The sequence below is a fragment of the Pygocentrus nattereri genome, chromosome 20, assembly GCF_015220715.1.
Source record: "Pygocentrus nattereri isolate fPygNat1 chromosome 20, fPygNat1.pri, whole genome shotgun sequence".
Taxonomy (NCBI): domain Eukaryota; kingdom Metazoa; phylum Chordata; class Actinopteri; order Characiformes; family Serrasalmidae; genus Pygocentrus; species Pygocentrus nattereri.
Window position 1 is genome coordinate 29821707 of NC_051230.1, and position 16018 is coordinate 29837724.

Consider the following 16018-nt stretch of genomic DNA (forward strand, 5'->3'; position numbering starts at 1 on the left):
TGGAAAAAGATCCAACGCTCCAGACTGCCACAAACTACTGTGATTAATTTATTAAGCTCAGAACTGGAACAGTCTGGAACTCCTTTATAGCCATTAAAATGACTATAAAATTATACTTACAGTGAACGCTTGCCAAAAAAGCTGTTTATTTTATTAATCTTATTCCAAATCTAATCAGTATCCTAAGACCTGTTTGCTTCTTTAATTTAGGCCTGGAGTTAAGTGGCTAATGTAAGCTTACACCCCACCTATTAGCACTGTGCAAAATGCACCTTGCCTTAAACTATGTTGTTGATCTCAAACATTATAATGTCTTAGCTGATTGGTCAGCTACAAAATCAGATTTTTCAGAGAACTGTCACTTTATGTTTCCATTTTAAGGTGCCATGACCCGATTCACATCCTAGACCAGGGGTCAGCAACATGTGTCTCCGGAGCTCTTTTAGGTTAGAATTCGATTTTTTGGTAATAATAAAATAATCCTCCTTTACAGTAAAATAAAGCTTTGCTGATCAATATAACACAATTTTAACAATCTTAATAAATGGTCAAAGACGCTGTAGTGAATGTATAATAACTATATATAACTGCTAATTTACCCTATAACCCTGAAGATTGGCTTGCAGACTGCGGGTCACTATTGCAACACAGACAACTAGTATAGTAGCTTACGAAATGGCAAAGAGAAAGATTTAAGACAAACGTCGATACTAAGAGACGAATGGACTTTGTAATCACTCCAGCTGGTTTCCTGATATGTTTAATGTGCAAAGAGAAACCATCAAACAATAAAAAGTTACAAGGGTGAAGTTGCTTCTCATTTGCCCGATTATTGTTTGAATTTTCCCGTTTGAACTTAAATGGTGCAGCTGTTACATATATTCTACTTTGTGGAAAAGTTTCCTGCTGGAGATGTGGGAAAAGTGGCTGTAGCTGAGCTGAAGCTTAAAGCAGAGCAAATTAAGTCTGTGTTTTCATTTACATTATATTTTTATGCTGTATTAGTACATCATCACATACACATTTACAGCCATGATGGTAAAATGGACATAAAGTGAATGAAAGGACATTGGGTCATTTGGGTTGCCAACCCCTGTCCCAAGACCATGTCAAACGGCAGTTTGCTGAGCACAGCCCTACCAGCAATGCTGCTATAACTGCTGAAGATAAAAAGGCCACTATGAGCTGGACTGTCCAGTGTGATTTCCTCCATATATCCAGAAAAGGCCTTAACTTGTCCTTCAGATCTCAACAGCAGCAAACTCCAGAGTTTTCCACTCTGATCTGTATTTCAGCAAATCTTTAAACTTTAAAAACAACTTGTCCAAACACACAGGCATAATCAGGTATAAAAGAAAGTGAATTTGATCTGAGCATTTAGCGTAGACTAAACAATACTAAAAGTTTAGTCTAGGCTGTATAAATAAACAAGACTAAACAGTATAAATACATAAGAACTCACAGGAGGCTTTGAAATTGAGCCTTTATCTCATTAACACTAAGATAAACTGTGTGCTTAAGGGAAGATTGTGTTTCCCAGAGAAAGATGAATTGTACTACAGGACTACCATGGTCGATTTAATATCCTCCACTGAGATATGAAGACACTACATTTTTCTAGTTTAGGCTTAAGCTGTATCATCATTTTTAGCAACTTTATCTGATGGCAGACCAACTGGAAATAACTCCACCAAATATACATGCAACACTTACGATATACAAGACACGCCATAAGGATATTTTATCTTAAATATTAATATGATTAGTATGCTTTTCTGAGTATATGATGAGTGTGATAAAACTAAACAACTGCACAAACCATAAAAAGACAGATTTAGACCAATCCTAGAGAACTTGTAACCACTCAGTAGTAACTGGATAAACTGACTGGTAACAAACAGCTGACAGGGTGGTAGCCCATGATGAAATCATCTAATTAAATATGACATAATATATACTGTTTTCCTACTTATTTGCAAACATCATAGTGTTTCCACCCCATAAAAGCCCCGTCTCCACTCCAGATGAACAGTAGAATCATTCTTACATTGTTTTGAAGTTCATGACGTCATACTCAGGCCAGTCGATGTAGCAGACAATGCGGCCAGGCAGCTCATCAGTGTCAGAGTAGTAGTACTGCGGGAAGGCCAGCAGGAAGGCTAACACCCAGATCACCCCAATGATCACCTTGGTCTGAGTGGATGACAGCCGCTGCTTCAGTGGGTGGATTATGGCCATGTACCTGGAGGGAGGAAGCCAGAGAGCACAATGGTAACCAACACTGAAATCACTCTTGGGTGCAAGTAAAATCAAATAGACAAACCTGGACTGCGGTGAAATCTTCAACCTGATGGCGGGGGCAATAGCCAAGACCCTAAGAGGTATTCATTGGTCACACCCATTGTGACTGGTTGATTTCTCTTTCACTTAGTTATGTTGGTAGTAATCCATTGTTTAAGGCCTTCTGTCCATCTCCTGAAGTCCTAACCAATGGGAGATCTCACATGGATGTATCTGCCTAGATACCACAAAAAATCCTGATTGTATAATTTTTGGTTTGCTTTGGTTTCAAGATTTTAACAACAAAGTAAAAGTATCACAACAATACTTAAAAAAAAACAGTTTAGGGACAACCTTGAAGGCCTTGACAGTTCCTCAGCGTCAATTTTCAATGTTACTTCATGTATATACCTTACCATCTCTGGCATTGCTGACTAAAACCTGATATTGACTCGGTTAGTACATGAAGCAGGGTGGTGAATATACCAGATATTGGGAGATGACTTTCAGTGAATATTAATCTATACTAAAGAGCTTTGCTAAATTGGTTAGTCAGGTCTTTCCCTGTCACACGATGTTACCAACTGGGAGGACTGCATGTGCTTCCTCTGAGACACATGAAGCTCCACCACATGTTCTTGAAGTGCTGCTAATTCAACATCATTAGACAGCTCAACGTGCTTGGAGGAGAACACTAACTGCCTATTCTGTAATACTAGCTAGAAGATGACCACATTATCATGCAGAGTGAAGGGGGAGTGGGAGGGCTACCCTCCGAAAGAGACAGCATGGATAATTATGACCTCTTGGATGAACCTTTATGGATGGAACACTGTTATTACTCATATTACTGACAAATGATGTAATCTTGCTTGTGAAAACCAATTTGACAATTAGTTTCTGATGCGCATGAAATATGAACAGTTCTTGTTAGTGAAGTCAGACCTTTTGACCCTAGATGTAATTTATACTGGCACAGTGCTTTCAGTTTTTTAGGTAATTTCTTGAAGGCCATATTACTCTCCAACCTCTTTCAAGCTGATTTAATTCAAAGCCCGGCACTGCCAATGTATTTTCAGAGCACAAGGACACTCTGTTATCTTTTGTCCATAATATATTTAAGGAATTTTTTTTTGGTTAATTAGGCATGTTACTACTTGTATGAATCATTTAGGCTGATTGTGTTAAACCAGGCAAATCAGGAGAGTATCTTAACGGGGATGAGCCTTGTCTATTCTGGGTATACATCTTATGGTGTAATTCAAGTTCCATCCAGTGCTTTCAAATCATTTTCTCAGATTGTAGTGTTAGAAAATGTACCATTACTGTTAAACAAGTAGTTAAAAAAGACATTTTTAGAAAAAGGTAGAAAACTCAGAGTTTTTTTTTAATGATAAATTGTAAATAATAAAAACAAAACCAGAAACAGGCCAGATCATCTTAAATGATCTATAATTATTTTAGATACAAAGACACCAATGGTTTAATCATTAATCATATAAATGAGTGGTTCTCAAACTGGTCCTCGGGCCTCACCTCAGATGCTCTGAAATCTGTCAAGCTGTCATGGAGCTGTCAAGAAGCTGTTACTGAGAAAACCAAATAGACAAAAAAGAAATTATGCACTATTTAATAGTGCGTCCTGCTATGATGTATGGTTTGGAGACTGTGGCTCTATCTAGAAGACAGGAGGCTGAGCTGGAGGTGGCGGAGATGCTGAGATTTTCGTTGGGAGTGAGAAGGATGGACAAGATTAAAAATGAGCAGATCAGAGGGACAGTGAAGGTGGAGCAGTTTGGAGATAAAGGCAGAAAGGCCAGGTTGAGATGGTTTGGACATGTGTTGAGGAGGAATAGTGGATATATTGGGCAAAGAATGTTGGAGATGGAGCTGCCGGGTAGAAGGAGAAGAGGTAGACCTCAGAGAAGGTTTATGGATGTAGTGAAGGTGGACATGGAGATGGTTGGTGTGAAAGTAGAGGAGGCAGTGGATAGGGCGAGATGGAGGCAGATGATCTGCTGTGGTGACCCCTAAAGGGAGCAGCCGAAAGAAGAAGAAGAAGTATATCAATGCATTATGGTTATATAAACCTTCCCATTGTTCTTTCTTGTTAACATATATTAGCAAAGCTTATAAATGTTTTTTGTTCTTTACTTTACAGACTATGTCAGGAAAATTTGGTAAAAATCAAGCCATCTTCCAGACGAATGCATTTTATTTAATTATTTTAAGTAATTTGAGCTACGTTATACATTTCTTAGTGCATGATTTATCTTATTTATTTATTTATTTCAAAGTACTTTATATTTCTTGTTGTTTTCTAAATTAAATTCAATTAGAATTTCATGGGATTCTTATAGGATGTCCAACAAGATCCCTACAGGATGTCCAATAGGATTGCTATTGGATGATCAATAGGATTTCTATAGGATTCCTGTAGAATGTTCACAAGGATTCCTACAGGACGTTCAATAGGACTGCTACATGATGATCAATCAGATTCCAGCATTATTCCTACAGTATATCCAAAAGAATTGCTATAGCATGATCAATGAAATTCCAATAGGATTCCTACAGAATATTCACTAGGATTCCTACAGGATGTTCAATAGGATTGCTAAATGATGACCAATCGAATTCCAACATTATACATTCAGGATGTCCAACAGGATCGCTATAGGATGCTAAATAGGATTCCAATAGGATTCCTGCAGAATGTTCAATAGGATTGCTATAGGATGATCAGTAGAATTTCAATTAGATTTCTACAGGATGTCCACTAGGATATCCCCTGGTCAAAAGTCCTATGGGATATTACTAGATTTTTTATCATATTTTGAAACCAATCCTGTAGGAATCAAGAACCAGATCGCCTGAGATATTTAGCAAGGTTTTATGGACTGATGTGTATAAATTTGTAGTTGGGATAACGTTGGGATGAGAGGCAGAAAATATAAACAAGCTCTACCTGGAAAACCCTTCACATCTCCACAAGTTCAGTTGTAGAAGTTTCTTCGCAAATGTCTTTAAATAAATTGAAATCAAGATTCCAACAAAGAATGGAAGCTGTAATAAAGGTCAAGAGTGGACACGCTAAATGTTATTTACATGTTATACGATATTATAGAGATCACATTTTGCTGTTCAGGCTTCTTTGTCATTTTTTGTCCAAATATATGTATTGCACGTTTTTTACAGTGAAAAATGAATAATAACTGTTCTGACTAGAAATTATACAAATGAATGGTGAACTCTGATTCATAAACAAAGTGCATGTTTTTATGAAAAGAACATTCAGGCTGCATTTATTTCCAGTGAACCTCCTTATGAATATTTCATACACCCACTCTCCCTAAATGTTCCTAGATCTGTAGACGTAACCTGGAAATAATGAATGTTTGTATTCATTTGCATGAATAAACAACTGCCACCATAAAACAATCTTCCTGAGCTTGTTTCACTTAGAGATTGTGTAAGTCTTTGCAGACATTTGATTTGCAAATAAATGACTAATTGGCCGCTTTTGAACAGTTGTGTCGTAGTTTGTGCAGAACGAATTTAATTTGATTTGCTCAAACAGATTCTTCTCTGCATCTGCACAGAGAACAAAGTGTGTTAGCACCATTCGCTCGTGCTGGTGAAAGTGAAGCAGCGCTTCAATCGCTCTTTTCACGAGAGAAGAATAGAGGAAATTGTGGTTCCGTTTGACTCACAGAGCTGCGCAAATGAAGGCAGGTCACATGCGTTTCCATCGCACCCAGCCGTCACTTTGCGGATTAGTGAGGCAGTGGATGACTCACACGACTATATTTATGCGCAATTTAAATAAACTATGTGGCCAAAAGTATGTGGACACCTGACCATCACACCCGCATGAGCTTGTTACACATCCCACTGCAAAAACCCACGGCCGTTAATAAGGAGGTTCCCACCTTGCGCCTGTAACAGCCCCCACTCTTCTGGGAAGCTTTCCACAAGATTTTGGAGTGTGTCTGTGGGAATTTGTGCCCATTCAGTCAAAGGAGCATTTGTGAGGTTAAACTCATTTGCACTGCTCAAGAGTCTAGTACTGATGTGTTTTACACCCCTCCAGCCACCGCTTGGCAATGCTTACAGCAATTTTTTATGATGTCAGTTCATTGTGCAACAGTGTTAGCTTGCATGTAGTCTCATAGCTCAGATGTGATCTTGTACTAAAAACCTGTTAAACTTTTGGTGCTGGATCGCAAAGTCTTTCTCTCGCAAGAGATAATGTTTATTTCAACCGCATGTAATGTGTTCTCTGCTCATGTGACTCACATCTACATGCTTAACTGAAGTTTTTTGGGGGGGCGGAGCTAACAACAGGCTTGTTGTTCATTGAACAATATTGATGATCATATCATCACCCCCTACTGTGAGCTCCGTCTTCACGAGGTGTTGGATTGGTTAAAAAATGTACTTAGATTGTTACCACCTTAGTAAGAGTCATGATTGGCTCCTCCCACTCCTCCATGTGCTTTTTGTTTACTTTTGATCTTCCATGTGCGTTTGTTTTGGGTCGCCTGATTCCGTGGCATCATTGAAGGCTTGCCTGCCTCTGTGGATGTCGCAGTTCCTTTGTTTCCACTCCTGTTTCAGTGTCTGTGCCTTTGGCTTCCACTCCCATTCCTGCTCCTGTTCATGTTCTTGCTTCTGTGTCTGTTCCTGTTCATGTTCCTGCTTCAGCTTCTGTGCCCGTTGTTCCTACTTCTGTGCCCGTTGTTCCTGCTTCTGTGCCCGTGCCTGTTCTGTCCTCCGTTCCTCGTGTCCCATGTCCTGTACCCACTTTTTTCACCCTGGCTCCTGTCCCTGTTTAGTTTGGCTCTGTCCCTGTTTTTGGTCCCTTGTGTCTGTTTGGTTTTGTTTTTGTTTGGCATGCTTCTGAGCCACGTGCCTTGGTGGGGGTAACTGTCACGATTGGCTCCTCCCACTCCTCCATGTGCTTTTTGTTTACCTTTTGATCTTCCATGTGTGTTTGTTTGGGTTCAGTCCAGCCCCCTTGTTTTTTGACTTCACCCCTGAATGTTGCCACCTGTTTCCCACCTGTCCCTCGTCTTGCCTCTGATATATAAGCCCTGTGTTTGCCCTGGTCTGTGTTGGTCTTTGTTTGTTGGATGTATTGTATTCTCGTGTTTGGTTCTTGTTTGAGGTTCTGTGTTGTTTATCAAGTCTGCACCCTGATCCATTCGTGTTGGCTGCTTGAACCTGGAGCGTTTCGACTATGACCCTGGATTTGCCCAAAACAAACCTCGCTTATCTCAGTGTATGCATCCGCCTCCTTGCTCCACGTTACAGTAAGTCTATGTTTCCTCCTACTTTTAGTCCGAAGTTTCAAACGTGTATTCTCGTTACGTGATCACATCTGGCCACACAAGACTCCTTTGCCTGTAGCAACATTTAAATTTCAACTCTTTAGAGACCCCGTAATTCAGAGTGACAGAGTGATTCCAGTGACATTTGGAGGAAAAATGTCAAACTGTATTGGCTTTAAGACATTTTTATTTACTACACAGTGCAAATAGCAGCGATGTGGAAAAACGACTTTCATTTGTCCCATAGAGAAAACAGCTTAGACCCAGACTTTCTAATATGGGCATGACACCAACTGCAGAATCGCGACAAGACTTCAGGGGACAATTTTAATACTGTCTGAATGCTCATTTTATCTTTGAGTAGACTAGTAAAATGATATTACAGACAATCCCCTGAATAACAATTCCAATCCAAATAGGGCTTTTTGTGGTATTTCCAATTCCATTTCTGTAGGAGTATATGTAAATGCTAATGTGCACCACCTGACATCACACACATCCACCGATTAGCTCCTTCAGTCCACAACAGCACCTTTTATACATATGAAGATGATTGCAGTGATTCTTAAGATCAGCACCAAAGCTTAGGAGTTTTCTCCAGAGTCTGCAGAAGTCTCAACATTTTCTTAACTCAAAAGCCACAGCAGCAGCAGACCTACTCTGCTCTCAGGCCTTCATAAGTGAAAGATCCTGCTTTCTCTGCACATCGCTGTAGATCTCCATGACTTCAACTTGCACTATTGAGTTTTAAATGAAAGGAAAACCCAAAATTAAGTGTCTTAGTAATGAGCTGCCAGAATAGCTTCAATGCAACTTAATCAGTCACTGGATCTGATGACTGTCAAGGCCCCTTTGTGCTCTGTGGGTGGAGGCACTGTCATCGGGGACAAGGCCAGAATAGAAATGTTTCATCATAGCAAAAAGGAAACCAGTCAGTATTGATTTTGCATTGACCCTTCCAACTAAGAGGACGAATGGACCCAAACCATGATAGCAAACAGCATAATAGACCCACCAGACCTCCTCACATTAGGGGTCAAGCAAGACCTGTATAGATCTCTTGGTGTATGAAGCACATGCACTCTCCCATGTGTGAATGTATCCATCTGTATTGCTGTTTACTACATCTCTGTAGACCTTCCGAAGGTTTCTACACCACTGACCTCTCAAATGCTCTTTCGTCTTTCTACTCGGGGGGGGGGGGCAGTCTTACTATAATACCCCTCTCTAAGTAGATGTGGACAGACTGTTCTTGGTGAAACAGACTGAATACTTCCTGACATTCTCAGACAAATTTCTTATAAGTGACATCTTACTTGGCCAACCAAACCAGTTCTGATTCTTTCAGCCTATTGTTGGATGGGATTTACAAAGGTGAATTAACACAGACGGTGTAGTGTGGTCCAGGTTTTATTTCTGTGAAATCACTCGTTTAGCTTTCCTGTGGAAAGATTCCGAAAGCCCTATCAGTTATACACTGGATTACGTTTGGACAGCCACTGTTCAGTCCAAGTCTAACAGGCCTGACTGCTGTGGCCAGATCAGCTGCTAATGTCATTTCAGTGAAACGAGTGGGTTGAGAAGTGCAAACTGATGTGGAATATGAGTCTGTTGCTAGATTTATAAGCAAAAAAAACATCAGTCTTCTCCTAGACATATCAATATGACACTGGGTTGCTATCAGGTTGCTAGTTCAGGGTAATTATGGTGATTTATATACTCGTCGTCCACTTTATTAAAGCTCCTACCTTCCACTTTTTAACATCCTTCTCAAAATTTGAGGACATCTTGCCTTTTGTTTTGAAACACTGCTATTTTTCAGTTCAGGAACAAGAAATACCAGTGAAAGGTTTTATTAGAATGGAACATGATACAATATAATTATAGAATTCCGGATAACAATCACTGGAGCTTCAGTGTGAAGTCATCGAGTGTGTTTACAGAAACTCAATAATCTGATCATAACTGGATTTCTGCAGTTCTCATATTGTTGTTGTGTAAACAGGAGACTCTGATTTCTTAGATCGGCTCAAGGTCTAGAAATCTGATAAAGAGGCTGGATTTCAGCTCAGTAATCAGCTTTCTCCGTGCATGTAAACTCTTACTCTGATTTCTTTCTGATTTCTCAGTTTGCGTGAAAACACAGATTGTGTGAAAAATGATCGTGGTACCGGAAATAAGATGGCACTGCTGTGAGACGGCAGCAAAACACTGTTGGAGTGACGCTGAAACCCACTACATGCTAGACGAAATGATGTATTTAAGTATTCTTCACGTTCTTCTTCTGTGAGTATTGGCCGGTTGAAAAACAGAAGTCCGATTACTGCCTGACTCAAGTAGCTAAAGAGTTTTCCAATTATCTTATTACTCAAGTCCATGTAAATGCACTGATCTGATTACTGACAAAATCTGATGTTCTGCAGTTATTGGATTAAAAAATTTTGACTATTTTGACAAATATCTTGGGTCAACCATCCAGAGCATTGGACAATACAAAAAAGAGGTGAGGAAGAGGGTGCAGGCAGGATGGAGTGGGTGGATACGGATGTCAGGGCTGATGTGTGACAGAAGGTTTACAAGACAGTAGTGCGTCCTGCTATGATGGATTGTTTGGAGACTATGGCTCTATCTAAAAGACAGGAGGCTGAGCTGGAGGTGGCGGAGATGAAGATGCTGAGATTTTCATTGGAAGTGTCAAGGCTGGACAAGATTAGAAATGAGCAGATCAGAGGGACAGTGAAGGTGGAGCAGTTTGGAGATAAAGCCAGAGAGGAAAGCCAGAGAGGACCACTTTGGAAGTTACAACAGTGTAAAAAAGTGGTGGTTTCTGTTTCGAATTTTAAACACGTTTCATTTAGCTGTACACTCATGGAAAAACAAAAATAAACTTGAACTAATCTAGCTTCCTCACAACCCACTATTTCCCACAACACAGCCCACAGTTTGAAACTCACTGGCTTAGGTAGGTCGCCACTCTGCTTTGATTACCTTGGCACTTGGCATAATGATCACTGGAGCTTCTGGGAAGTAATTACACTATATCATCAAAGGTATCTGTCTTCACACGCATATTAACTTGAGTGACATCCCATAATCTATAGGGTTTAATATGATGTCGGCCCATCCTTTGCAGCTATAACAGCTCAAACTCTTCTGGGAAGCCTTTCCACAAGGCTTAGGAGTGTTTATTGGAATTTTTCCAAACACCTGCAGTGTTCAGCACTTTGTTGCAGCCTCTGTTTTTAAAGTGCTTTACAAATAAATTTGAGTTGAGTTTTTGACCATTCTTCCAAAAGCGCATTTGTGAGGTCAGGCACTGATGTTGGATGAGAAGGCCTGGCTTGCAGTCTCCGCTCTAATTCATCCCAAAGGTGTTCTATTGGGTTGAGGTCAGGACTCTGTGCAGGCCAGTCTGTATGGACCTGCTTTGTGCACTGGTGTGCAGTCATGTTGGAACAGGAACGGGGCTATCCCCAAACTGTTCCCACAAAGTCTGGAGCATGAAATTGTCCAAAATCTCGAATCGACCCATTCTTTCACTAATGTCTGTAGAAGAAGTCTGCAGGTCTAGGGGCTCGGCTTTATACACCTGTGGCCATGGAAGTGATTGGAACACCTGAATTTTGCCAATATAGTGTATGTTTGTAGTTGCTTACAGCAGCAAGCAAAAATAGACTTGAAGCTTTGAGCACCACAACCATGCATCCTTTCCATTGTTGTACATAAAGGACTGTGTATCCTTCTGCCACCATTCTTGCTCAATAATTGCACTTTGTGAATTTTTTTTCAACACTGTGCACACATAAAAGCATACACAGAAAAGCATAAACAATGCACTGATCCAGCCCCCTTCCCCTGTGGTCCATCTGTTGCTTTAGCCTCTCTACCCCATTTATCATTGGTCAGTTTCTGACCACAGGGCTGCTGTTGTCCAGATATTATTTGGATGGTGGTTCATTCACAGCACTGACACTGGCATGGTATCAGTATTGTTAGGTGGACTACCACCAAAACATATCCACCCAAGTGTGGCTCTGCGGTCAGAAACTGACCACTGATGAAAATCTAGTGACCAGTCACTGACAATACAGCCAAACAAGCAAAAAAACACATGTTTAGATACTTGATTACAAAACAAACACCCCCACACACACTCTGCACACAATGGACTGTCAGGATAATGCTCTCCATCGTGCTCTGTGTGCTGCACCGCATCTCCGGTCATGCTTGCCTAAAGCAATTTGCTGGAGCCCAAGGCAATTACACAATGTGGATGACGCGGAGAGACAAGGCCGGGTCAAAAGGTCATGCTCAAATATGCTACTGGTCATAACCCTAGAATCACTTGATATGCCTGATAGAATTTGTTATTGTGTTTAAAAATAACGACAAAAAATACAAGACTACAATGTTAACCTGCACATGAGATGGACTTTTATTTTTTATTTTATTCAATATTTATATTTGAAATGAGAACTTTGTCTATTTATACTAATTTGCGGTCAACATATCTGTATCCAGATCACTACTTTTCAAATATGAAGCATGTTAATATGAGTATATTCATTTTAGAATGTTATTAGAACTTCCCACTGGATTTTATTGGAACATCACTGTGCGAATGAATATTTGAAGGTATAATTAGTTATTACATCCTCAATAATCAGTTTATTGGAACTTAATTGTGGATATTGACTTTATTAGATATGTATTATTAATATTGATTTCATTAGAAATTCATTCTAGACAAACTTTATTACAACTTTTTTTTATCGATATGAATGAAGTATATCATTCAGGATATTGTCTTTATTAGAGCTTTACTTTTGATAATATTTTTATAACATAATCCTAAATATGAATTACATTACAGATTCTTCTCACTTCATTCTTGAGATTAGTCTAAAAATAAATAATAAATTCATTTTTAACAACTTCCTACTAATTATGTGAAAAATCATATTCAAATAATTGTATAAATTTGACATGCATATTATTTAGTGTGTGTGTGTGTGTGTATATATATATATATATATATATATATATATATATATATATATATATATATATATATATAGTTATAGTGTTATATTATTGGAAACGGTGCTTCCAAATGAACTTTTCATATGATTCCAAACTTTATGATGGTAACATATGTTCCAATGCATTTGTATCCTGAGGCAGCCATGAAGCTCACTGCTGTTAAACCAATAAAGACGGTGTGAAGATCGAAGCAGAAGATAACTACCTTCCAGCTGTACCTTGAGCCTGTTACTTCATCAGTAATCTCCTGTCTCTGTTTGAGGTTACTTGACAGCTCAATGTGCTTTGAGGCAAGTGTTGACTTAGGCATGAAATTTGTATGATGCTAATTGGTGATAAGCTTCCACCTCTTCTTAGCAACATTAACCTCGCCGCTCCAGTGTAAAACTACAGAAGCAAACTTCAAGCTCAGAGCGGGTTTGTAAGTGTTTGGACCCTTTTAACTTGATTAAGAATTTAATTTCTTATCCTGGGTCTCGTCTCTTCGGTGGGGGTTCCCGAAGGAATGGAGTGAAACGGCCTGCGGTGGATGGGCTAGAAAAGTTCCGGTTAGTGACCGGTGTCAGGAAAAGGCTAAATAAATGCTTTTTCATAACAGCAGATGATTCGCTCTCTGTTCCAGGTCTCTAAAGCCATTTGCCCTCTGGCTACTCAAGGCCATCAGCGGGTCTAAATCTGTATCGAACTAATGCTGTTCACTATATCTTTCCCTTTCTAATACACAGGGAGCAGAGGTGGATTTAAAGGAGACCTGTATTTATTGTTCCCTGAGGCTCACTTATGACATTTATGTATGTTTCTGTACCAAAAACCGTTTAAGTTCATTTCTACATGAGCATTTTTGACCTTTATCTCTTAGAATTAAACAGGCTGTTTTGTTACTGTGCCTTTGAAAAGGGTGAGTGGGTGGAGCTAAACTGGTGTATGTCATGACGCTCTGTATGGAATGGGGAGTGAACACCTCCCTCAAGTGATTTGAGGGAAGGCCAATAGCCCTAATCTGGGGAGATTTTTAAGGGGATTATAAGATATTTACTCTAAATGGTTTATTCACTGTGCATTATACTGTACATCATGACATTTTATTTGTGCAAAATTGAAGATTGGTTATGTAAAAATCACTAATAATCAAATTATTAGATGTCATACTGCACAATAAACACTTTGTTTTGTTCTTTTAGGCAAATTACTGAGCATGGATTATAATCTAAATTCCTTGTTTTTGGTGTATTATGGTTGCATTTTATTTCTATGTCGTGAGAGAGAGATAGGACAATTATGCTCTATTGGACTCCTGCTTATGGATGGCTGTGGCATCACACAGGATCAAAGTTGCGCAGATAGGGCCAATGCTTAGACAAATATGCCAAAAAATTTGCCGCCACATGGAAGTCACGACTTTAAAGTCAACCTGAAATAAAAATGGGCCTTTATCTTGTTCGTTCATAATCCTAATCGTATTAGGATTGTACTATACAATTTACAAAAATTCCCGTTTTCTTTCATCTTCCAACATAATGCAGCAACTTGTGTCCTGCCTCTTAAACATCTTTTTTTTTTGTTTTCTTTGGGGACTATTTTGTCTCACAACACAAAATTTATAATAAAACAACGTCTTAGACCTCAGGCAGTGAATTCATAACCATTTCATGTAATAACCTTCTGTGGTGGAGATTTTAGAGGCGGACGTCTGGTTCCTATCACCACCACTGTGAACAATTCTGACTAAGTTTCTCTAGAGCAGAGCGTTTCACACCAAACCGCTCTGACTCGGTTTACATCTTACTGATTGACTTGTGCAGAAATTCCGTGGAATATCAGAGAAATTCCCCCTTTAGTAGTGTAAATGTCAATGTCAACACAGCGTTGACTTTATGACTGTACAATATATTGCTTGTTAATCATTATTGCAATATTGACAATGACTTTTACTGGGTGCTATAAGCATCCTGACCAATCACAGCTACAGCTGAGCTTCTATGGGTGTTTTGAGGAATCAAAGCAGTCAAATATTCCAACAAAATGTAATAATTTTGGCCAAAATATATCTCCAAGTGTTTAGCAATTGAAATACCAGTATATATCATGATACAAATATTCTGTCCATATCATGTAGCCCTATTTGAAAGCAATGATAACAGCTATAGTAGCAAAATACAGCCAGTTTGGCTGGAATGTCTACAGTCAGGACATCTCATTTGTATTTTCATCAGCTCTTTGGCTGCTAAAACTGCAGGAGGCCGCCTAGCTTTGCCTAGCATGAGGCTCGCTCCTGGGGTGAGCCTCCGAGCGTGCGGTACAGCCAAAAGAAGCGAGCCAGAGCGTCAGAGGGAGCGAAAAAAAGAGAGAAGGAAAAGCCAAAAGGGAGCGAAACAATGCAGATGAAGCGTCCACGGCAGATGGAGGCTGACGTGAGGCGCATTCCGTTTGGAGAACAGCTCAGGAAAGGAGCCACACATGCTGGGAAAACAGTTAGCATGAAACTCGGCACCACAGGACGTCCAAGTGTGGACAAAAATCAAGTCCTCGGATTTTTCTCCCTTACCACAAATCAGCCGAGGCAAGTTTGGTGTCTAAAGTTTGCTTCTTAAGTTTTATGCGAAAGCTACGAGGCTGATATAGCGGAGCAATGGAAGTTTATTAGCATGTCGGTTAGCATCACGCATTCCATGTGCCTGAATCATCATCACTCGTACCTCAGACCGTGTGGAGTTCTGCATTCTTGGCTAAGTGGTTTTTGACACCGCATGTCACACTGTTTTATATTAAAATGAACAAAAGTACAGGCACAACGTACAGCTGTGACCTTTAGCGGCGCTAGGACTGCCGATTTCCACAAGTAGGCTAAACAAATTCTCTAAACATTCTCACAAGCCCTTCGGATTATTCTAGCATTTATGGCTTTGACGTTGGATAACTGTAGTTACCAGTGGTGGACGAAGTACACAAACCATGTACTTGAGTTAAAGTAAGGTAAAATATTACCTCAGTAAAGTAGAAGTTCCTCCCTTTAGACCTCCACTTGAGTAAAAGTACTAAAGTATTTCCCTTCAAAAGTACTGAAGTATAAAGTAAAAGTACTCAAAGGCTCATTATGGCTCTAATGTCCTGTTATCATTTTGTAACAAGACTCTTATTCTAAATTTAAAGAAGTTTAAGTTTAATTAAACCTGGCTTTAAACTCAGGATCACAGATGAGCTCCTTTACTATGTTGATCTGTAGGCCTCTGTTCATAAACATAAACCAGCCCAAACTCATTTACTATAAAATGAAATGGTGTTTATAGAAATTCAGAAAAAAGACGCATCAGGAGTTTCTTCCATCATTTGCGTAGGAAACCGGCCTGCTGTGGCTGCGCTGG

At 39.5% G+C, this 16018-nt stretch overlaps 1 protein-coding gene across 1 annotated transcript in view; it reads right to left on the reverse strand.

The window, feature by feature from the left end:
- The window catches only part of tacr1a (tachykinin receptor 1a), a 56518-nt gene that overhangs the window by 29418 nt on the left and 11082 nt on the right, over window positions 1-16018 (reverse strand). The window contains exon 2 of the mRNA XM_017709711.2: window positions 2048-2242. Within this exon, the coding sequence (XP_017565200.1) occupies window positions 2048-2242 (195 nt within the window). The remainder of the gene's footprint in view (window positions 1-2047; window positions 2243-16018) is intronic.